This window comes from Narcine bancroftii, chromosome 11 (assembly GCF_036971445.1).
Source record: "Narcine bancroftii isolate sNarBan1 chromosome 11, sNarBan1.hap1, whole genome shotgun sequence".
Taxonomy (NCBI): Eukaryota; Metazoa; Chordata; class Chondrichthyes; order Torpediniformes; family Narcinidae; genus Narcine; species Narcine bancroftii.
Genome location: NC_091479.1, coordinates 93,968,251 through 93,984,692, shown reverse-complemented (window position 1 = coordinate 93,984,692; position 16,442 = coordinate 93,968,251). Strand labels below are relative to the sequence as shown.

The following is a 16,442-nucleotide window of genomic DNA, read 5'->3' as shown; positions in this document are numbered from 1 at the left end:
CTGTTTATTTTCATTTACCCAAGTTTGTAGTTCTAGTTTCAAAAATAAAATATGTATGTACAATATTTTTCTACCAAAGCATTTAGTATTTGTCATTTTAAAACTTTTTTTAATGGAAAATATTACAGTGATAAGACACAGATATAGTGCCTGCATGTTTAAATGAAATATTAAGCTGTTTAGATAAGCGATGCATCCCAATGTTCAGTAATTGTTGGATTTGCTAATCAAATAACTTTAAAAATGCTAAACTAAGAACATTTTAACTTTTAGGCTATGTCCAAGGAATGAGTGATTTGCTTTCCCCTATTTTGTATGTCATGGAAAATGAAGTGGATGCCTTTTGGTGCTTTGTAGCCTTTATAGAACAAATGGTAAGACTTCAAATTGGCTGAAAGTGAATGCTTTTTTGAAAAAAATAGTAAAGACCGATTTTTAAAGTTAATATTGCTCACCAGGTGAAAATTAATACACAGTTTTGCTGATAAATGGGGGGAAATACTGAGCAATTCAGAAAAGCACATAAAATGTCTCAACTCATGTAGTATAGATGTCCAACTCTGGAAATTCAGTAGTTCTGTATCTAAATGGTGAACAGTGGAGGGCTACTACCTCAGTGCCTATCCAAAATTGTAGTAGTGTGGCCAGAAGTTCCACTTTTATAATTTAGAATAAACCTGGCCTTGCTTAAAAAATGTGCACCAAGGCGAAAAAGGAAAGTTAAGAGCTTCAGTCATTGGAGGTGTTTGTGACCTCAAGCTTGGGTCAGGGATAAGGGAGGTGGTAGGCATCAGGAGATCAACTGGTAAGGGTTCAGGTGTTCAGGGTCATGATGTTGAGATTTTGGACCATCGTTGGATAGTGTATTGAGGAAGGTATCAATGATGGAAATAGGGTAGTGGGTGGTTGCTGGAAACAAGGAGTGTATAGGCATAAGATGCATATATTAATGTTGTTGAAACCTAGGTTTAAGTATATTTCTTGACAAAGGACATATCATTTGAAGAATGATATGCCAAACTCCATGGCAAAGGATCAAGACAACTGGTCCTCATTTATTCATGCACAATAAGGCTGAATTGAATGATTGAAGCAGATGAGGAGTTAGCTAAACATTGCATGCCATTGTATATGTTCCTGACATGTGATAAACACAGAGGACATAGATTTTTTTTAAAAATACTTTAGTTGATACTTTTTGTTCTTCAAGAACTGTGGAATGACCGATTGGTCATTTCTTTCTGCCGTAGATAGAGATTGCACTATGAAAGAATTTCTGAGAATTTTCATGTCATTTTGTTGGCATTAATCTCTTTTTATAGAGATACAAGTGATGGCAGATGCTGGAATCTAGAACAATAAACAAACTGCAAGGGGAACTCAGCAGGTCTGGAAGGAAAGAAATGGTTGATGATTTGGGTTGAGACCCTGGATCAGGACTGAAAGTGTAAAGGAGAGATGGGGAGAAGCTGGCAAGCAGATTGAACCAGTGGTGGAGGGAAGGGTGGAGATAACAAATGAGGCTGGGGAGTGAGGATGAGAGACAAGCTGCAATCTCTAAATTGCAGCTTTGTTGTCTCCACTTATAACCTTCCAGCCTCTTCATATCCCCACCCTTCCCAATCTCAACTGCCCACCAACCCCTTCTTGGTTTCACCTTTCACTGACCAGCTTCTGCCTAAGCCCTCTTCCTCGCCTATACTGATTATCTCCCCTTTATCCCCTGAATCTTGAAGCAGGTTCTTGATATGAAACGTTGACCATCCCTTTGTTCAATAGATGCTGCCTGAAAGGGAATCTATAGCTTTTGACTTGTTAGAAATGATTGTCACAAGGCAAAATTGGTTAATTTGTGAGACGGATAAATATTTACATTTGCAAATGGGTGAAAATTGTTGGACTCTTTGTTTATTTAATTGTGACAAAGGCATTGTTTCCTTTTATTTTAATGTAGCATTGTAACTTTGAGGAGCAAATGCAAGGCATGAAAACAGAATTATCCCAGCTGAGTACATTACTTAAATTGCTTGATGTTGGGTTCTGGAATTATCTTGGTAAGTGTGTATAATTTTATTTTAAATCTAAATGAGCAAAACTCAAATGCATATTGAAGAAATTACAGATAATCTGGATTAGTTTTTGGAACCACAATTAGTGATTAAAACTGATATCCAAAACTTCCATAAATAGTGGGAACTATTTATACATTTATACATTTTTTATAAAACTAATTTGGAATGAAACCAACTTTGTAGCAACTATATTTTTATTTACTAAAAGTTATTTAAGTGAAAAGCTGTATCTTTAAAACAGATTAATTCTATTAATATTAATAATTAATTCAATTATTCCATTATATTTTCCCTTGTAGGTGTCTAGTCCCCTCTTCAATAGAATCAATTTTCACCACTATATCTGGCTGTTTAAAAGTTAAACTGATGCCCCAGATATTTTCTCAGGCAGAACACAAAATATACTGATTTGAGAAAGTGCAAAGAAATTCTCATTTTTCTCATCAAAGTTGCCTTTTGCATAACATGTCCAAGCAGATGAACACCATTTATCTTCTTGCTATTTTGTGACATTTTACTGTGCATGAAATAATTGCCAATTTCCTTGCACAATAGCACAATCTATATTTCATAAGCCCCTTTCACATTTGCAAGTGATCCCAGGAATGAACCGCTAGTTGGCCTTTAAAGTGCCTAGTGTGAAATCAAAATCAGCTCAACGCCGGCGTCAGATGACGACATCTCATGCCACGGGTTGGTGGCGCTGACCCCAGTACAATCCCCGATGTCTGCAGTTGCCAGCGTGGCAAACAAGCAAGTGTGAAACAGGCAATTGGATTGTGGGATTAAAATGACACATGTTTTTGCATGAGTGCAGGAACATGAAGGAAGAAAAGATTAAAATGAAGGTATAAACTTTGCCACGGGAAAGTCACAGCAGGAGAGAGAGGAAACAAATAGCAATAGTGGACAGCTTGGGAAAGTTGGTACCGCTATAGCGCACAATTTATAAAGACCATGGGGAAAAAGCAATGGCTGACTTCACTTCCCAAAATGCCATGCAGCAGAAAAACCCTTCCATAAATGCTCTATTGCCACATGGCATTCTGGGAGGGCCAGAATGACCCTGAACACCATGACCCTGAACACCTGAACCCTTACCAGTTGATCTCCTGATGCCTACCACCTCCCTTACCCTATGGTATTTATAAATTGTATGCAATAGCGCTACAAACTTTCCCATGCAATATAAATTGAGTTAACAATTTTTCCACCTTGTTAAAAAATTGTACACTTCTGCTATTTATTGCCAGCACTTTCCCACAGTCCCTTATAAAGATTTACATAGGTCAGCACAACAACAGGGGATGAAGGGCTCATACTGTGTTGTACATAAAGCTTAATTATGTTATAATTATGCATGATTGATTTTGTTCAAGTATAAGATCATAATACATTGATCAGGATTTAAGGCAGGTCCACCATTGCTCAATGTGTCATGACATCACTGTTAGAACGGTCCTAACCCCACGGATGGCTCCTTGCAAGTGTGAAAGTGAAAGTTAGGAGTGGTCAAGTATGAAAAGCCAAACTCCCATTCCTATACCAGGATACTGAATGGCCAATTTAGTGGGGTGCAAGAGTGAAAGGGGCTATAAAGATCTCTGGTGCATCCCAAGGATATGAAACTTTGTAAACAGAAGAGACTGCAGATGTTAGAAAACTGGAGCAACTTACAAAATGCTGGAGGAACTCAGCCAGGCACCATTCATGAAAGACAAAGGGTAGATGACTTTTGGTCCAAAATGCTCCTACCTGTATTCACGTATCAGCTTCCTCACCCCAACCCTTTTATTCAGGCATCTGCCCGTTTCTTGCTATTCCCGATGAAAGGTTTCAGGCCAAAATGATGCCTATCTTTTGCCTTCTATGGATGCTGGCTGACCCGTTGGGTTCCTCAACATTTTGCATCAAAAAGATGAGGGTATTTTGTTTTTGCCAATCTCTATCAATGGTGCTGAGGGGGAAATGGCAGAGAACTTTCAAGTTTTTAGAGATAAAGATTCAGAACAATTTGCCCTCATCCAATCATGTTGGAGCTGTGGCCGAGAAAGTGAGACCAACATTTCTATTTCCTTAGAAGCCTAAAGGAATTCAACACGTACCCAATGTCTCTTACCAATTTTTAAAGATGTATTGTAGAAAGTATCCTGTTCAGGTACATCACAGCTTGGGATGTAAACTGTTCTCCCCAAGACTTGAAGAAATTGCAAAGAGTTGTGAATGCAGCACAGGCCAGCACGCAAATCAACCTCCCCTCCTTCAACTCTGTCCATACTTTCCAGGGCCTTGGGAAAACATCCAACGTGTTAGAAGACCCATCACAGCTCTGTCACAGTCTCTTCTCTCCCCTCCTCTTGGGCAGAAGATACACGAGTTTGAACACACACCATCAGTTTCAAGGACAGTTCCTTCCCCACTTTTATGATATTGAATGAACCTCTCATCACTTTTTTAATTAACTTTTTCTCTATTCTGCGTTTTTGTTTTATTTTGCATAATCTGTTGTACTCATGGATAGCCTTACTTGTTTGGATAGGACACAGAACACTGTAGCTCGATACATGTGACTGAACAATTCTCTTTTTACAATATTTTTAGTAATTTCATTTAGCAAATGTTACATAGGTAAATAAACATACATAGAACAATAATCAAATTTATAGGATAATAGTATCAGTAAAGACAAAACCTATGTTACATTTTTTTTAAAGTGCATGTTAAAAGGGAAAAAAGAAACTGGCTAATCTACAAATTCGATCCCCTACCTGTAGAGGCTGTTGGCAAAATACATAGTCCACTATCTGATAATGAAAACGAAAACAATGAGGTCAAGAATCAAAATTTAGTTAGGTTTACAAATTTGTGAAATAATTAAGGAAAGAAATAAAATTTGCATTCATTACTGTAGTGCAACATCTAATTTTTTTTCTAAAAACAAAGAAACTATCATATCAGATAGCCATTTAGAGTGAGTCGGAGAGACATCATCTTTCCATTGACTGAACATTTCTAAAAAATTAAGGATTTAATCTTTGACATTTGATGAAAAATATGGAGAAAATAGCTCTGTGCAATAGACTCATTCAACTAGATAAGAGGATTTTTAACAAGAAAGTTATTTTCCTAGAATCTCAAGAATCTGGATATCTCTACTTCTGCTTCAGGTGGCTTCTCATTCGGTTCAAAAGAGAATTCAGCTTTCAAGATACTCTTAGACTTTGGGAGGTTAGAATAATTTATTCTGTATTATATGTATGAATGCACTTTGATTTGCAATTGAAGGAAAGTTGAGGAATTAATTTGAGTTAACTCCACTTGCATCAAAATTAACAAAGCACTGAGTTGATTGTTCAGTAGCTGATTTTGCCGTCTTACAGAATATTGGGTACAATAGTATAAAATTCAGGTAACTCATTCTAAGGCATAATTTTTTATTGGAGTTTGCACACCATAAAGTAAGTTAGATGAGTGTTATTTTAAAATTGATGCCTTAATGGTTTACTATCTGTAAAGATGTTTTTTTTCTGCAAATATATTTTTGTTTTAATTGATTCAAGCTCCACAATTCTCTCCAAAAATTGATATTTTTAAAATATTTGTGAGATCTTAACATTTTCCATTTTCATCGTCTCTTGTGCCAATTTTCAACCCTGCGAGTCAAAAAAAAATTGATCCTTAATCAATAAACTCTTTGTAGAATTTTATCAAAATCCTGAAAAGTATACTGCAATGAAACCTACATCAAAAGAGGAAAGAGACATTGTGGTAACAGTGAAAGATACAAGGTTTTACTGTTTTGATCTTACCATGAATCATTTGTTAATTTGTTTTAAGTAGTTTTTATTTTTGGTTGCATTGACTTTTAGGGAATTGAGTGAATTTTATTTCTTGTGTTTTAAAACAAAATTTGAGCTAAACTTGAATGGATAAAACAGTTACGAGCATTAAGGCAAAACAAGAGTAAACACCATAAAAATGAGCAGAGATTTGTAAGCTATTCCTTGGAAGTGTTAACACCAAATTGTATAAAGGTTATTCATACTCCCTTATATGTTTCTGCAACGGTCACATGAGAATAAATGTAAGTGATCTCAAATAATAGTGGACAAAAATCTTGATTTTTTTTTAGGTTATGTGGACGGGGTTGCCTTGCCAGAATTTTCATCTTCTGATATGCTGTGCTATACTAGACACTGAAAAGCAGAAGATAATGGAAAACCATTATGGATTTAATGAAATTCTAAAGGTATGGATTTACTTGTAAACTCTAAAATGAGAAGCAGCCTGCATTATTTATATGTTTCAGATTAGTATGTACAAATCACATCTAGGCCTAATCTATTTTAAGGTGGTAATGAACATATATTTTTGCTTAATCCCTTGTACATATTTGGAATCTAGCATCAATGATGTTCAATATTTATAGCCATTTCCGAATTGCTTTTGGGCTCAGATTCTAGTTTGGCCATTTCAAAGGTCACTTGAGAATCAACCACATTCGAGATTTAGGAATCATATAGTGGGTAGATTTGGAAAGGATAGAAAATTTATTTCCCTGGACGACATCAGTAAACCACATAAAACATCCTAGAGATGTAAAGCATGAAAGTCTGCAGACACTGTGTTTGAAGTAAAAACAAAGCTGGAGAAATTCAGCAGGTCAAACAATGTACTTTATATTAGCAAAGATAAAGATACATAACCAACATTTCAGGCTTGAACCCTTCATCAAGTTTGGACAAAATGTGGGCAGGTACCTGAACAAAATGGTGGGTTGGAGGGATGCAAGGGGAGGAACATGGTCCCAAGGTAGGAGGCAATAGTTGCATAAGGGAGGGAGGGTACATCCTAAAAAAACAACGGGAGGGGGGATGGCTCTGTGAATGGAGAGAGAAGGGCGTGGAGAACTGGAGGAAAGAGAGATGGAGAAAAGAGAGGAAGAACAGGGAATAGGCTAGCAGAAGTCAATGTTAATGCCACCCCGACTGGAGATTGCTGACATGGAAAATTAGGTGTTGCTCCTCCAATTTACGGGTGGTCTTGGCTTGACAGTACACAGGGCATGGACAGACATGTCAGCATGGGAGTGGGACGCAGAATTGAAATGGTTGGCCATTGGGAGATCCATGTCACTGATGTGGATAGAGTGAAGGCGCTCAGTGAAGTGACTTCCCAGTCTGCATCCGATCTCTTCAACATAGAGAACGCCTCAGTGGGAGCACTGGATGCAGTAGATTACTGTCACTTGGAAGGACTATTTAGGACCCCAAATGTGGGCCCAAGTGTGGCACTTCCTGCGTGCACAGGGGAAGGTGCCAAGGGGGGATTAATTGGAGTGAACGAAGGAGTCACTGAGGATGTGGTCTCTTGTGATCGAAATTACCAATGAGTAACTTTTCTTAAAATTAAATTCCTGATGGGTCATCTGGTTTTAAATTCCATAGTTTTCATAATGGTGTTTGGACTTGGATCTCTGAACTGTAGATCCGTTCCTGTGGATTTCTAGTCCAGTAATTTGCATTTCTTTTTGCAATGTACCTAACAGTGCACTAATGACTTTTTATTTTTCTAATCTCCAGCACATCAATGAGCTTTCCTTGAAATTGGATGTGGATGACGTTCTTTGTAAAGCAGAGGCAATTTACTACCAAATGAAAAATTGCAAGGTTAGTTGTACATTAAATTGTACATTTGCACTGAATATGCTCAAGAGGTTGATAAAGCCCTGGGATTATTTGTGGTACATTAGCTATTGACTTCTTTAAATATATTTTTACTGCAGAATTAAGAGTATGATGAAGTTTGAAAACAAATGTAACCCACTAGAAGTTATTAATGATCTGCTGATAATTTTCATAATTGGAAACATTTTTAATTAAATACCAATTTGCACACTCTTCTTATCTGTTGTCACGTGACACTTAATGTAGAGAATCTGCAGAAATTTCTGTGACAAAAGGCTTACCGTAGCAACCTTAGATTACCATATTTCAATTTCCTGTGTCCTATCATTGATATCAAAGTCATGCCAAGTTTGTGAATCTTTAATATGAGCATATTTTATATAAAACGGAAATAACCTCAAATTAAAACTCCTTATGACATGTTTATTCATCTTTTCATCACTGTACAGGATTTGCCGCAGGCTGTTGCTGAGATACTTGGACTGAAAGATAGTACTATTGTAACTCCAGATGTGGAAACTGGTGTGTCAGAAACAGGAGTTGCCAAAATTCCCTGGAAGGCAAACCATTCAGATGCAATAACAACCTCCTTTACAGAGACAAATGAAGATCTCATAGTATATAGAGAACCTGCTCAAAATGGGCACAGAATGACAGCTGTTGAGTGAAACTTTGGAATCCAAAAGATGCCACAATTTGTTTACTTTTTGCTGAAGTTCTATGGGTGAAACATCAGTATTCGGATTGATCAGTGGGCTTAGTTGAGTAAGGGAGGGTGATGGGACATGAAATGCACTGATTGCAGTTACAGATGTCTAAAAATGAATGTCTAATTGCTTAAACCATGATGGCCTTCATTAGGTAATGCATTTTTCCGATTTCATCTCAAATTGCATAGATGTTGGAAAACAAAGATTTTGTTTTGCATTGACATGAAAAATATTTTGTTAATTCATGAAAGTTTCTGGATTTAATTTTAAAGAAAATTTATTTTTCTCAGAAATGCTTAGAGATCTTAAATTCATAACTCATTGAATTTAAAATGTACAAGATTTAATGAAATATTAATTGGCTTCCCAATCCACGTGATTTATTCCATCTAAAACAGAGCATTGTATGTGATAATTTGCTTTTTTATGTGACTAGTTTTTGTGGGAAATTAAAATTTAAAAAATAAATGTACAGATTAGGTGAATATTCTTTTATGCAAAAGTTTCCCTAGTTTTAATTGTTCTCAGAAATGAAACAGTGTTCTGAGATACCTTCTGCATTTTGGATTAAATATTACTAATTGTCCTGATGTGCTTGATCACAATAATTATAAAATGATCTATGAATACCTGCAAATGAGACTAATTTATTTAATCTACATTGGTCTCACAAAGTTCTAGCAGATTTTTTTTAAAATTACTGCAGTGTTATGTGCTGTGCCAATTAATGAACATTTGTATTATGTTAATTATGATGTCGAAAGATGATTTGATTTATCTCTGGGGTTTACTTACAAGATCCAAAGTTTACCTTAGCATTACCTTTCAAGATTCCAATAAGGTTTCTTGTGTCTTAGAGATGATCACATCAGCCAAAAAGCACTTGCTCAAATTATGATCACACCCCACTCAAAATTATAAAAAAAATCTATACTTCAGCCGAGAATGTTTGTTGATGAGCTTATTTTTTAAGATGTAGCATTGCTGATCCATATGTTAATATATGGTGTAATAAAGCATATTGGATAAATGATTTACATACTGTATTAAGAATGTACAGAGGCAAAATTTCTAACATTGTAAAGAGTGAAATTTTGTATTCTGAATATATGTACAAAAATGTAATATATCTTTCATCTCCATAATATGTATTTTGTTTTCACACCACCAATTTTTTGAACAAATAGGAGTTCAAAAGTGTCCCGTTTGTGTTGTTTGCATGTTACTGTAGAAAAGACCATTTTGCCTTTTAAAGACACTGAAGTCTATGTACATCGGAAGAAGACATATAATGTATATAATAATGTCCTTTCATTGAATAGTGAAAATGAAACTTTTGAATATGACTGCATATTTCTGAAATTATTAACTTTAGCTAATAAAACTTGCTGTTGATGTTTCAAGATAGTTGTGGAATGGCTTAATGTCAATCCTGAAGTGAAGATCTTGAATTGGGAACGCTGATTTCAACAGGATGAGAGAGGATCTGTCGAAAGTAGATTGAAAGTAGATGAGAGTGGGTTAAAGAACAGTTGACAAGTGGGAATCCTTTACAAGATAACGAGTTAGAATTTATGGATGAGCATGTTCCAGTAACAGTGAAAGGGGAATTTGTCAAAATGAGGAAATCTTGGATGACAAGGGATTGATCATGAATAAAAGAGAAAAATATGGAAAGTATTAGCAACTTGGATCAGGACAGTCTCTCAAGAAATATAGTGTGTAGGAAAGAACATAAGTGAGAAACTCATAAAGGGGCAATGAAATATCCTTGAAATAGGATTAAAGAGAATTGGCAGACACATGCAGGAGCAAGAGGATAGTTTGGGAAAAGAGTGGATCACCTGGGGACCAAAGGGTAGAACCAGGTCTAAACTGAATCCATATTTCCCAAAGAGATGATGATGAGTTCATGGATAGATGAAGAAGGTCAGTATTAAGGAGGAGGTGTTTGATATCATGGGATGTATAAAAGCTAGATAAGAGCAAACCCATGTTACTATGGGATGCAAGGTGGGAGATAATGGGATCAGATAGAGATTTTTGTTAGCCACAGGTGAGTTATAACTAACCTTAATCATTTATATGAGAAAACAATTAGCAAGGTAGCCAGGTTCCAGAGAGCCTTATGTCAGTAGTAAATAATGGGAGAAAATCCTAAAGGCATTGGATTTGTATACATTTGGAAAGGCAGAGACTGATCATGGATAATCAGTGTGGCTTTGGGAAAAATCCTGCTTCATTAATTTGAGATTTTAAGAAGGTAACTAGGATGATTGATGAAGGCAGGGCAATGGATATCAATATAAATTTAAGTAAAGCCTTTGCTAGACCAGAATGTTAAGGCACAAAATGAGGTGGATCCAAAATGGGCTTGGTGTTGGAAGGACGTCTGATCAGTGGTGTACCGTGGGGAATGATACTGGGACCTTTGTTGCGTATCATGTATATTAAAGATTTGGATGTGAAAGTCAGAGGTAATAGCAAGTTAGCTGATGACATTTTTGTGGATAGTTGGGGAAGATGGAAATTTGGGTGGAACCTTGTGGCAGATGGAATTTAATCCCAACAAGTGCAAACTGATGCATTTTGGGAATTCAAATAGGGGTAGAACAAATACCTAATTAATGATGGGGTGCTACAAAATATTTGAACAGAGAGACTTTCGGGTTCACTTCCTTGGAAGTTGTAACTTGGATAAAAAAGTAAAGAAGAAGGCATATAACTTGGTCAGGCAGAGAATGTAAGAGTTCGCAAGCTAAGTTGCAACTTTTACTGGTAAGACTATTTGAAATAGTGAGGTGCAGATCAAGTTGCCACACTGGGAAGGGTGTAAATTAGAAACAGGAAATGCTCAGTAGGCCATACCACAATCAAGAAGAAAAGCAGAGCTGACATTTCATGCCTTAGGCCCTATATCAGAATTTGGAAGGAGACTAAAGAAACTCATTAAACTGAAGGGAGGTTGATGGGATAACCTTGGGGATAAAATGGGGGCAGAAAGGTACACAATCAACAATTTAAAGGGAACAGAGAGAATGCGAACAATTACATGTTGGGAGTTGTAAAATACAGAACTGGAAGTCATCCCTGGCAGGTTATTCAGGGGAAATAAAGAATCTGATCCAATATCTTGGATGGACGAGTGAAACAGGCTGAAATTGTAGAACTCGATATTGAGCCCAGAAGCTGATTTCTGTTCCTCAAGCTTGCATTGGCCATCATTCTAACAGTACCTGAGGTTACAAAATAAATTGGGCAGAGTGGAAATATGATTGGAGAATTAAAATGGCAGGCAACAGGGTAGCTCTCTGCACTGACACAGGTGCTTTGTTGCGCAGTTACCCAATAAAGGATCCTTTATGATCCTTGGTTGTTGTCTGATCTGCTGAGGTTCCTACAGCAACTCATCGTTTGATCTATAGTTTTTGTGGTTCTCATTGAAACTTTGTTTTTTTTCCCTGTGTAGATGAGATTACATCGTAAACATTAAATGCAATACACTAGATTAAAGCTGTGCAAGTGAATCAGTGGTGCACCTGGAAAGACTGCTTGGTTTCCTTAGTGGCTGAGAGATACTATGTTTGAACTTGGAAAAGATTTGTTATTCAATTGGTAATTCAGGGATAAGATCTCAAATGCTGTGGGGACCATTTATGAGTCATTTTCTTAGTCTTTAATATAACACTTGATCTTTATTTGTTTCATGGACAAAGCATAGTTAGTTACAGACCAAATGCAGGAAAATTGAATTGTAAATGGGCAAAAAAGGTTGCCATGGACATTGAGGACAACAGGGCCCATTTTAGTCTAGCACAACTTTATGATCAATCTTCTCAAAACTAGTGCTAATTGCATTAACTGAGCCTGTAGTACCATAATTCTTCAACTCTGATCAAAGCGTTGAATTTGAACTGGGTGTATTTCCATAATGATTATATTTTAATCTTTTTCTCATATCTTAATCCTTCTTGCAGTTTAACATTTTTTTCCCCAAGATCATGTCACTATGTTCTTAAGAGGTAAGTTTTTCAGTAGAATATTTTGATCTAACTCTGCAATAATATAGCACTTCAAGTCCATGGGAAAAATATCAGATTGAATGGTACAAGGTGATCACACACACACACATTTCTTTCCACTCACATACAACTTTAAGTAACCACAGAACACCTATGGCACCTATTGGCGCTCCATGGTTGGTAAGGGATTTCTTAAGGTGATATGTGATGGGGGAAAAAAAAGGACCACTGATCTATAGGTACTTTTCCCTCTCTCCAGTCTTGTAACTTTTTTTAAAATCACAGAGGATGGAATGGCATGAACCAAAGGATAAACAAAACTTGTATTGAACTGTCAATTGGTTCAAAAGTTGTTACCAATTTCTGATTGAGCAAAATATATTCAGAGCTTATTTTTAGCTGGTTAAAGCTATTAAGGCATGCTTTGCTTGAATAACGTGGAATTATGAGCCACAAAGCAAAACTAAAGTGGAGAATAAATTTTAGCACCAAATGTGCTCTTTCAGAAGCGTGCACAAACACCTAGAGTAAATATTTTCTCCCCCGCGCTATAATTTGCATGTCTTTTAGATCTGAAATCATTTCTCAAGCGGAATTTCTTCAGCAATCTGAAATTCTGTGGTTTCATATACCATGTTATTACAATGAGATAGCGAAGGCATTTCCATGATCATATACAACGTTTAAAGCCTTTTTTCAAATGATGATTTGCCTTATTTCAAAGAAAACATTTACTCCATAAATTACCAGGAAATCTATTGAGTTTGTAAAGGCAATTATCAGGAGACCACTCTCTGCTATGGTTTTAATTTCCTGTTTCCCAGGAAATTAGCACAAATCGGCATAATCTTTCTATTTATACCTTACATTTATTTTGTTCAGCTGTTTGTGAAATCTGCCCTTTCTTCCATTTTTTATTAGTTTGAGATTTATTGTGTAGCATTCTAGTAAAACTATGACGTATTCCCTGCCATTTGTAAGGAAATTATTTCTTTTATTAAAAATGGTGGCATCAGAACCATTTTCCCACCAGAAAATGCTGGCCCTGATAACGTTCATTGTTGTTTCTACATTATGTCTATAAAGTTACATTGATATTGCATCAATTTTTTCTTTTGCATGTGATCAAATAAATCTACAATATTCTGGACTAAAATTATATATTCCATTGCAGAAAGCAGTATTCATTATAACCTCATGCTTTGGCAAATTTATCATTTACTTTGGGAGGTAATTTGGCAGGGAGTTATTGTTCTTCATGATTTACAAATGCACGTACATTACTCCCATTACAAAAATAAAAGAATGAACATTTATTTGTATCGTTTCTGATGATTAATAATTCATTTGTGTTCGCATTCGAGCGCAAGCTTTTTATCTGATGCATCATAATTAACTGTAAAATCAATCACTTTTAGCTTAAGATCTGTTACATGTCTAAATCTGAACAGAGCATTGGTTCTTTTAAATTTTCTTTTTGTTTAATCTCTATTATGAACTGCTAGCTTTGTCACTGACCGAAGTGGAGAAAAGAGATCCAGAATGGGCTGTGTTTTTAAAAAAAAATTCTTTCCAATATAAAGAAGCCCAGAATGCAGGGTAAATGTCCGTTATTTGTGAACAAAATGAACTGAACAGTTTGGGTGCGATCAGGCACGATGCACTGCCAAAAATATTTCCATAGGGAGCAAAATTTTCATAATTATTGGACAACCTGGGAAGAAGCTGCTCCTCAGCCTGGTGGTGCTGGCTCTGATACTCCTGTACCTCTTCCCTGATGGGAGCAGCTGAAAGATGCCGCGTGGGGGATGGAAGGGGTCCTTGATGATTTTGTGTGCCCTCTTCAGACCATGATCCCAGTAGATCACGTTGATTGGTGGGACGGGGTGGAGGGAAGGGGGTCTTCAGTGAGTTTTATCTGTGAAGGGATTATTTTTTTTTAATCATGTCTTTTATTCCAGTCCGAAGATTCAAAGCATTTCATTGGAGCCTCTGCACTAGATTTCGTAAACAAAGCAGCCCCATGATGCACCATCAATGAATCAAAAGACTGAAATTGAGCAAAACTGATAGGATTTTATTAGCAATAGAATGAAGAAACCACTGTCCACAACTGAAGAGGGGCTGAGGCACAGTCACCTTTATTCAGGAGCCTGTGGGATGGGCCACAGGTACAGTCGGCCAAGGGGTGTTCCCAGACGAATAAATAAATACATACATATAGTGGTTTACCACACCCACTGACAAAAGGCAAAGGAGGAAAAACCCAACCCCAACCCACCAATTTTCCCCTGCAACCGCTGCAACCGTGTCTGCCTGTCCCGCATCGGACTTGTCAGCCACAAACGAGCCTGCAGCTGACGTGGACTTTTTACCCCCTCCATAAATCTTCGTCCGCGAAGCCAAGCCAAAGAGAGACACCCCATACATAAGTGACTTGCTGCTGCCCAGCTTGAGGAAGGGCTCTGGATTGAAATGTCAGTAATGAGTCTTTACCTTCTATGGACGCTAAGAGACCAGCTGAGTTCCTCCAGCATTTCTGTGTTTTGACTACATCATAGCATCTGCAGACTTTCACGTTTCACTCTCATTGCAAGTGATGCTGGCTTTCCTTTGTGTTGGCTATAACTTTAGAAGAAAGAGATATGCTCATCACAATGTTTCTGAACAGAATAAAACAGCTGAGAAGCTGCAAGCCTATCAGAGCCAGCACCACCAGGCTGAGGAACAGCTTCTTCCCATGGGGAGTGAGAATGGTGAATGACCAAAGGAACTGCTCACACTCATATTGATGAAAAAAAATATTTAATTATTTATTTGTATGTATAAATACTTGTCCTGAATGTGTATTGTTCGTCTGTCTGTTTTGCACTGAGGACCAGAGAAAGCTGTTTTGTCGGGTTGAACTTGTGCAATCAGATGACAATAAACTTGACTTGAAAAAGGCTGGAACAGGCAGGGTGGGCCGAAGATCCCGTTTCTGTATTGCACAATTCCGACTTTTAGCTTTTGTTATGTCTGGTAGACACATTTGTTAACATCACTTTGAGTGAAATGAATTGACTTTGGCTGACTATTATTGATGATGCAGATCCCAGGATGAAGCCAAGATGGATCATGCTCTTGGCACTTGAAATATTTCTCCGTTTTACATTTCCCCTGCTCGGGTCTGCAATTCCTGCTTTTTTTTAAAATATAAATATAAAACACAGTAAGCTGGAAATATTCAAAAGATCAGATAATATTTCTGAAAAGAGAAGTAGAACTGGGAAAGGGTAACTAAGTCAAACAGGAACACCTGCAGATGGTGTATTTGTAGCGCAATAGACAAAAGCGCTGGTAAAACTCAGCAAACCACACAGCATCTATAGGAGGTAAAGGCTAACCAATGAGTTGGGTCACCATACTTAATCAAGATATGAGCAAAAGGTAGGCAGGCGCCTGAATTAAAAGGTGGGGGGGAGGGGGAGGAGAGGAGGGAGAAAGGGCAGTGAGAGGAGCACAGGTCAATAGGTCAGAGGCGGATCTGGGTGGGAGGGGGGAAGAAAGATGAGAAGTGATGGGGATTACCTCTGAATGAGAGGGAAGGGGTGGGGGGGCTGGAGGAATGGAGACAGAAGAATAGGGAAAGAGAGAGAGAAGGGTTTAGGGGGCTAACAGAAAATGGAGAAGTCAATGTTAATGCCATCTGGTTGGAGAGTTAGCAAGTTAGATTTAATTTGTGGAGTGGTTGGAGGAGGGATGGCTAAGACAGGGAATATCTCTGACAGGATTTCACTGGTGATAAGCTGTTGAAGCTATCTGGTTGCTAGAGGAATGAGAACCAAAACAATGAAGATACTAGAAATCTGAAATAGAACAAAAGATGACAGGAAAAACCCAGATGACCAGATCGTACCTTTGGAAAGAGAAACAACATTTCATTTCAAGGACTTTTCATTAGAACAGTTG

At 37.2% G+C, this 16,442-nt stretch overlaps 1 protein-coding gene across 1 annotated transcript in view; it reads left to right on the top strand.

Moving 5' to 3' along the window:
* The window catches only part of tbc1d15 (TBC1 domain family, member 15), a 39,532-nt gene extending 29,683 nt beyond the window's left edge, over nt 1-9,849 (top strand). Inside the window, exons 12-17 of the mRNA XM_069904054.1 lie at nt 274-374; nt 1,955-2,054; nt 5,203-5,300; nt 6,205-6,321; nt 7,655-7,741; nt 8,209-9,849. Coding sequence (XP_069760155.1) covers nt 274-374; nt 1,955-2,054; nt 5,203-5,300; nt 6,205-6,321; nt 7,655-7,741; nt 8,209-8,427 — 722 coding nt within the window. The 3' untranslated portion in view covers nt 8,428-9,849. The remainder of the gene's footprint in view (nt 1-273; nt 375-1,954; nt 2,055-5,202; nt 5,301-6,204; nt 6,322-7,654; nt 7,742-8,208) is intronic.
* Nucleotides 9,850-16,442: the final 6,593 nt, after the last annotated feature.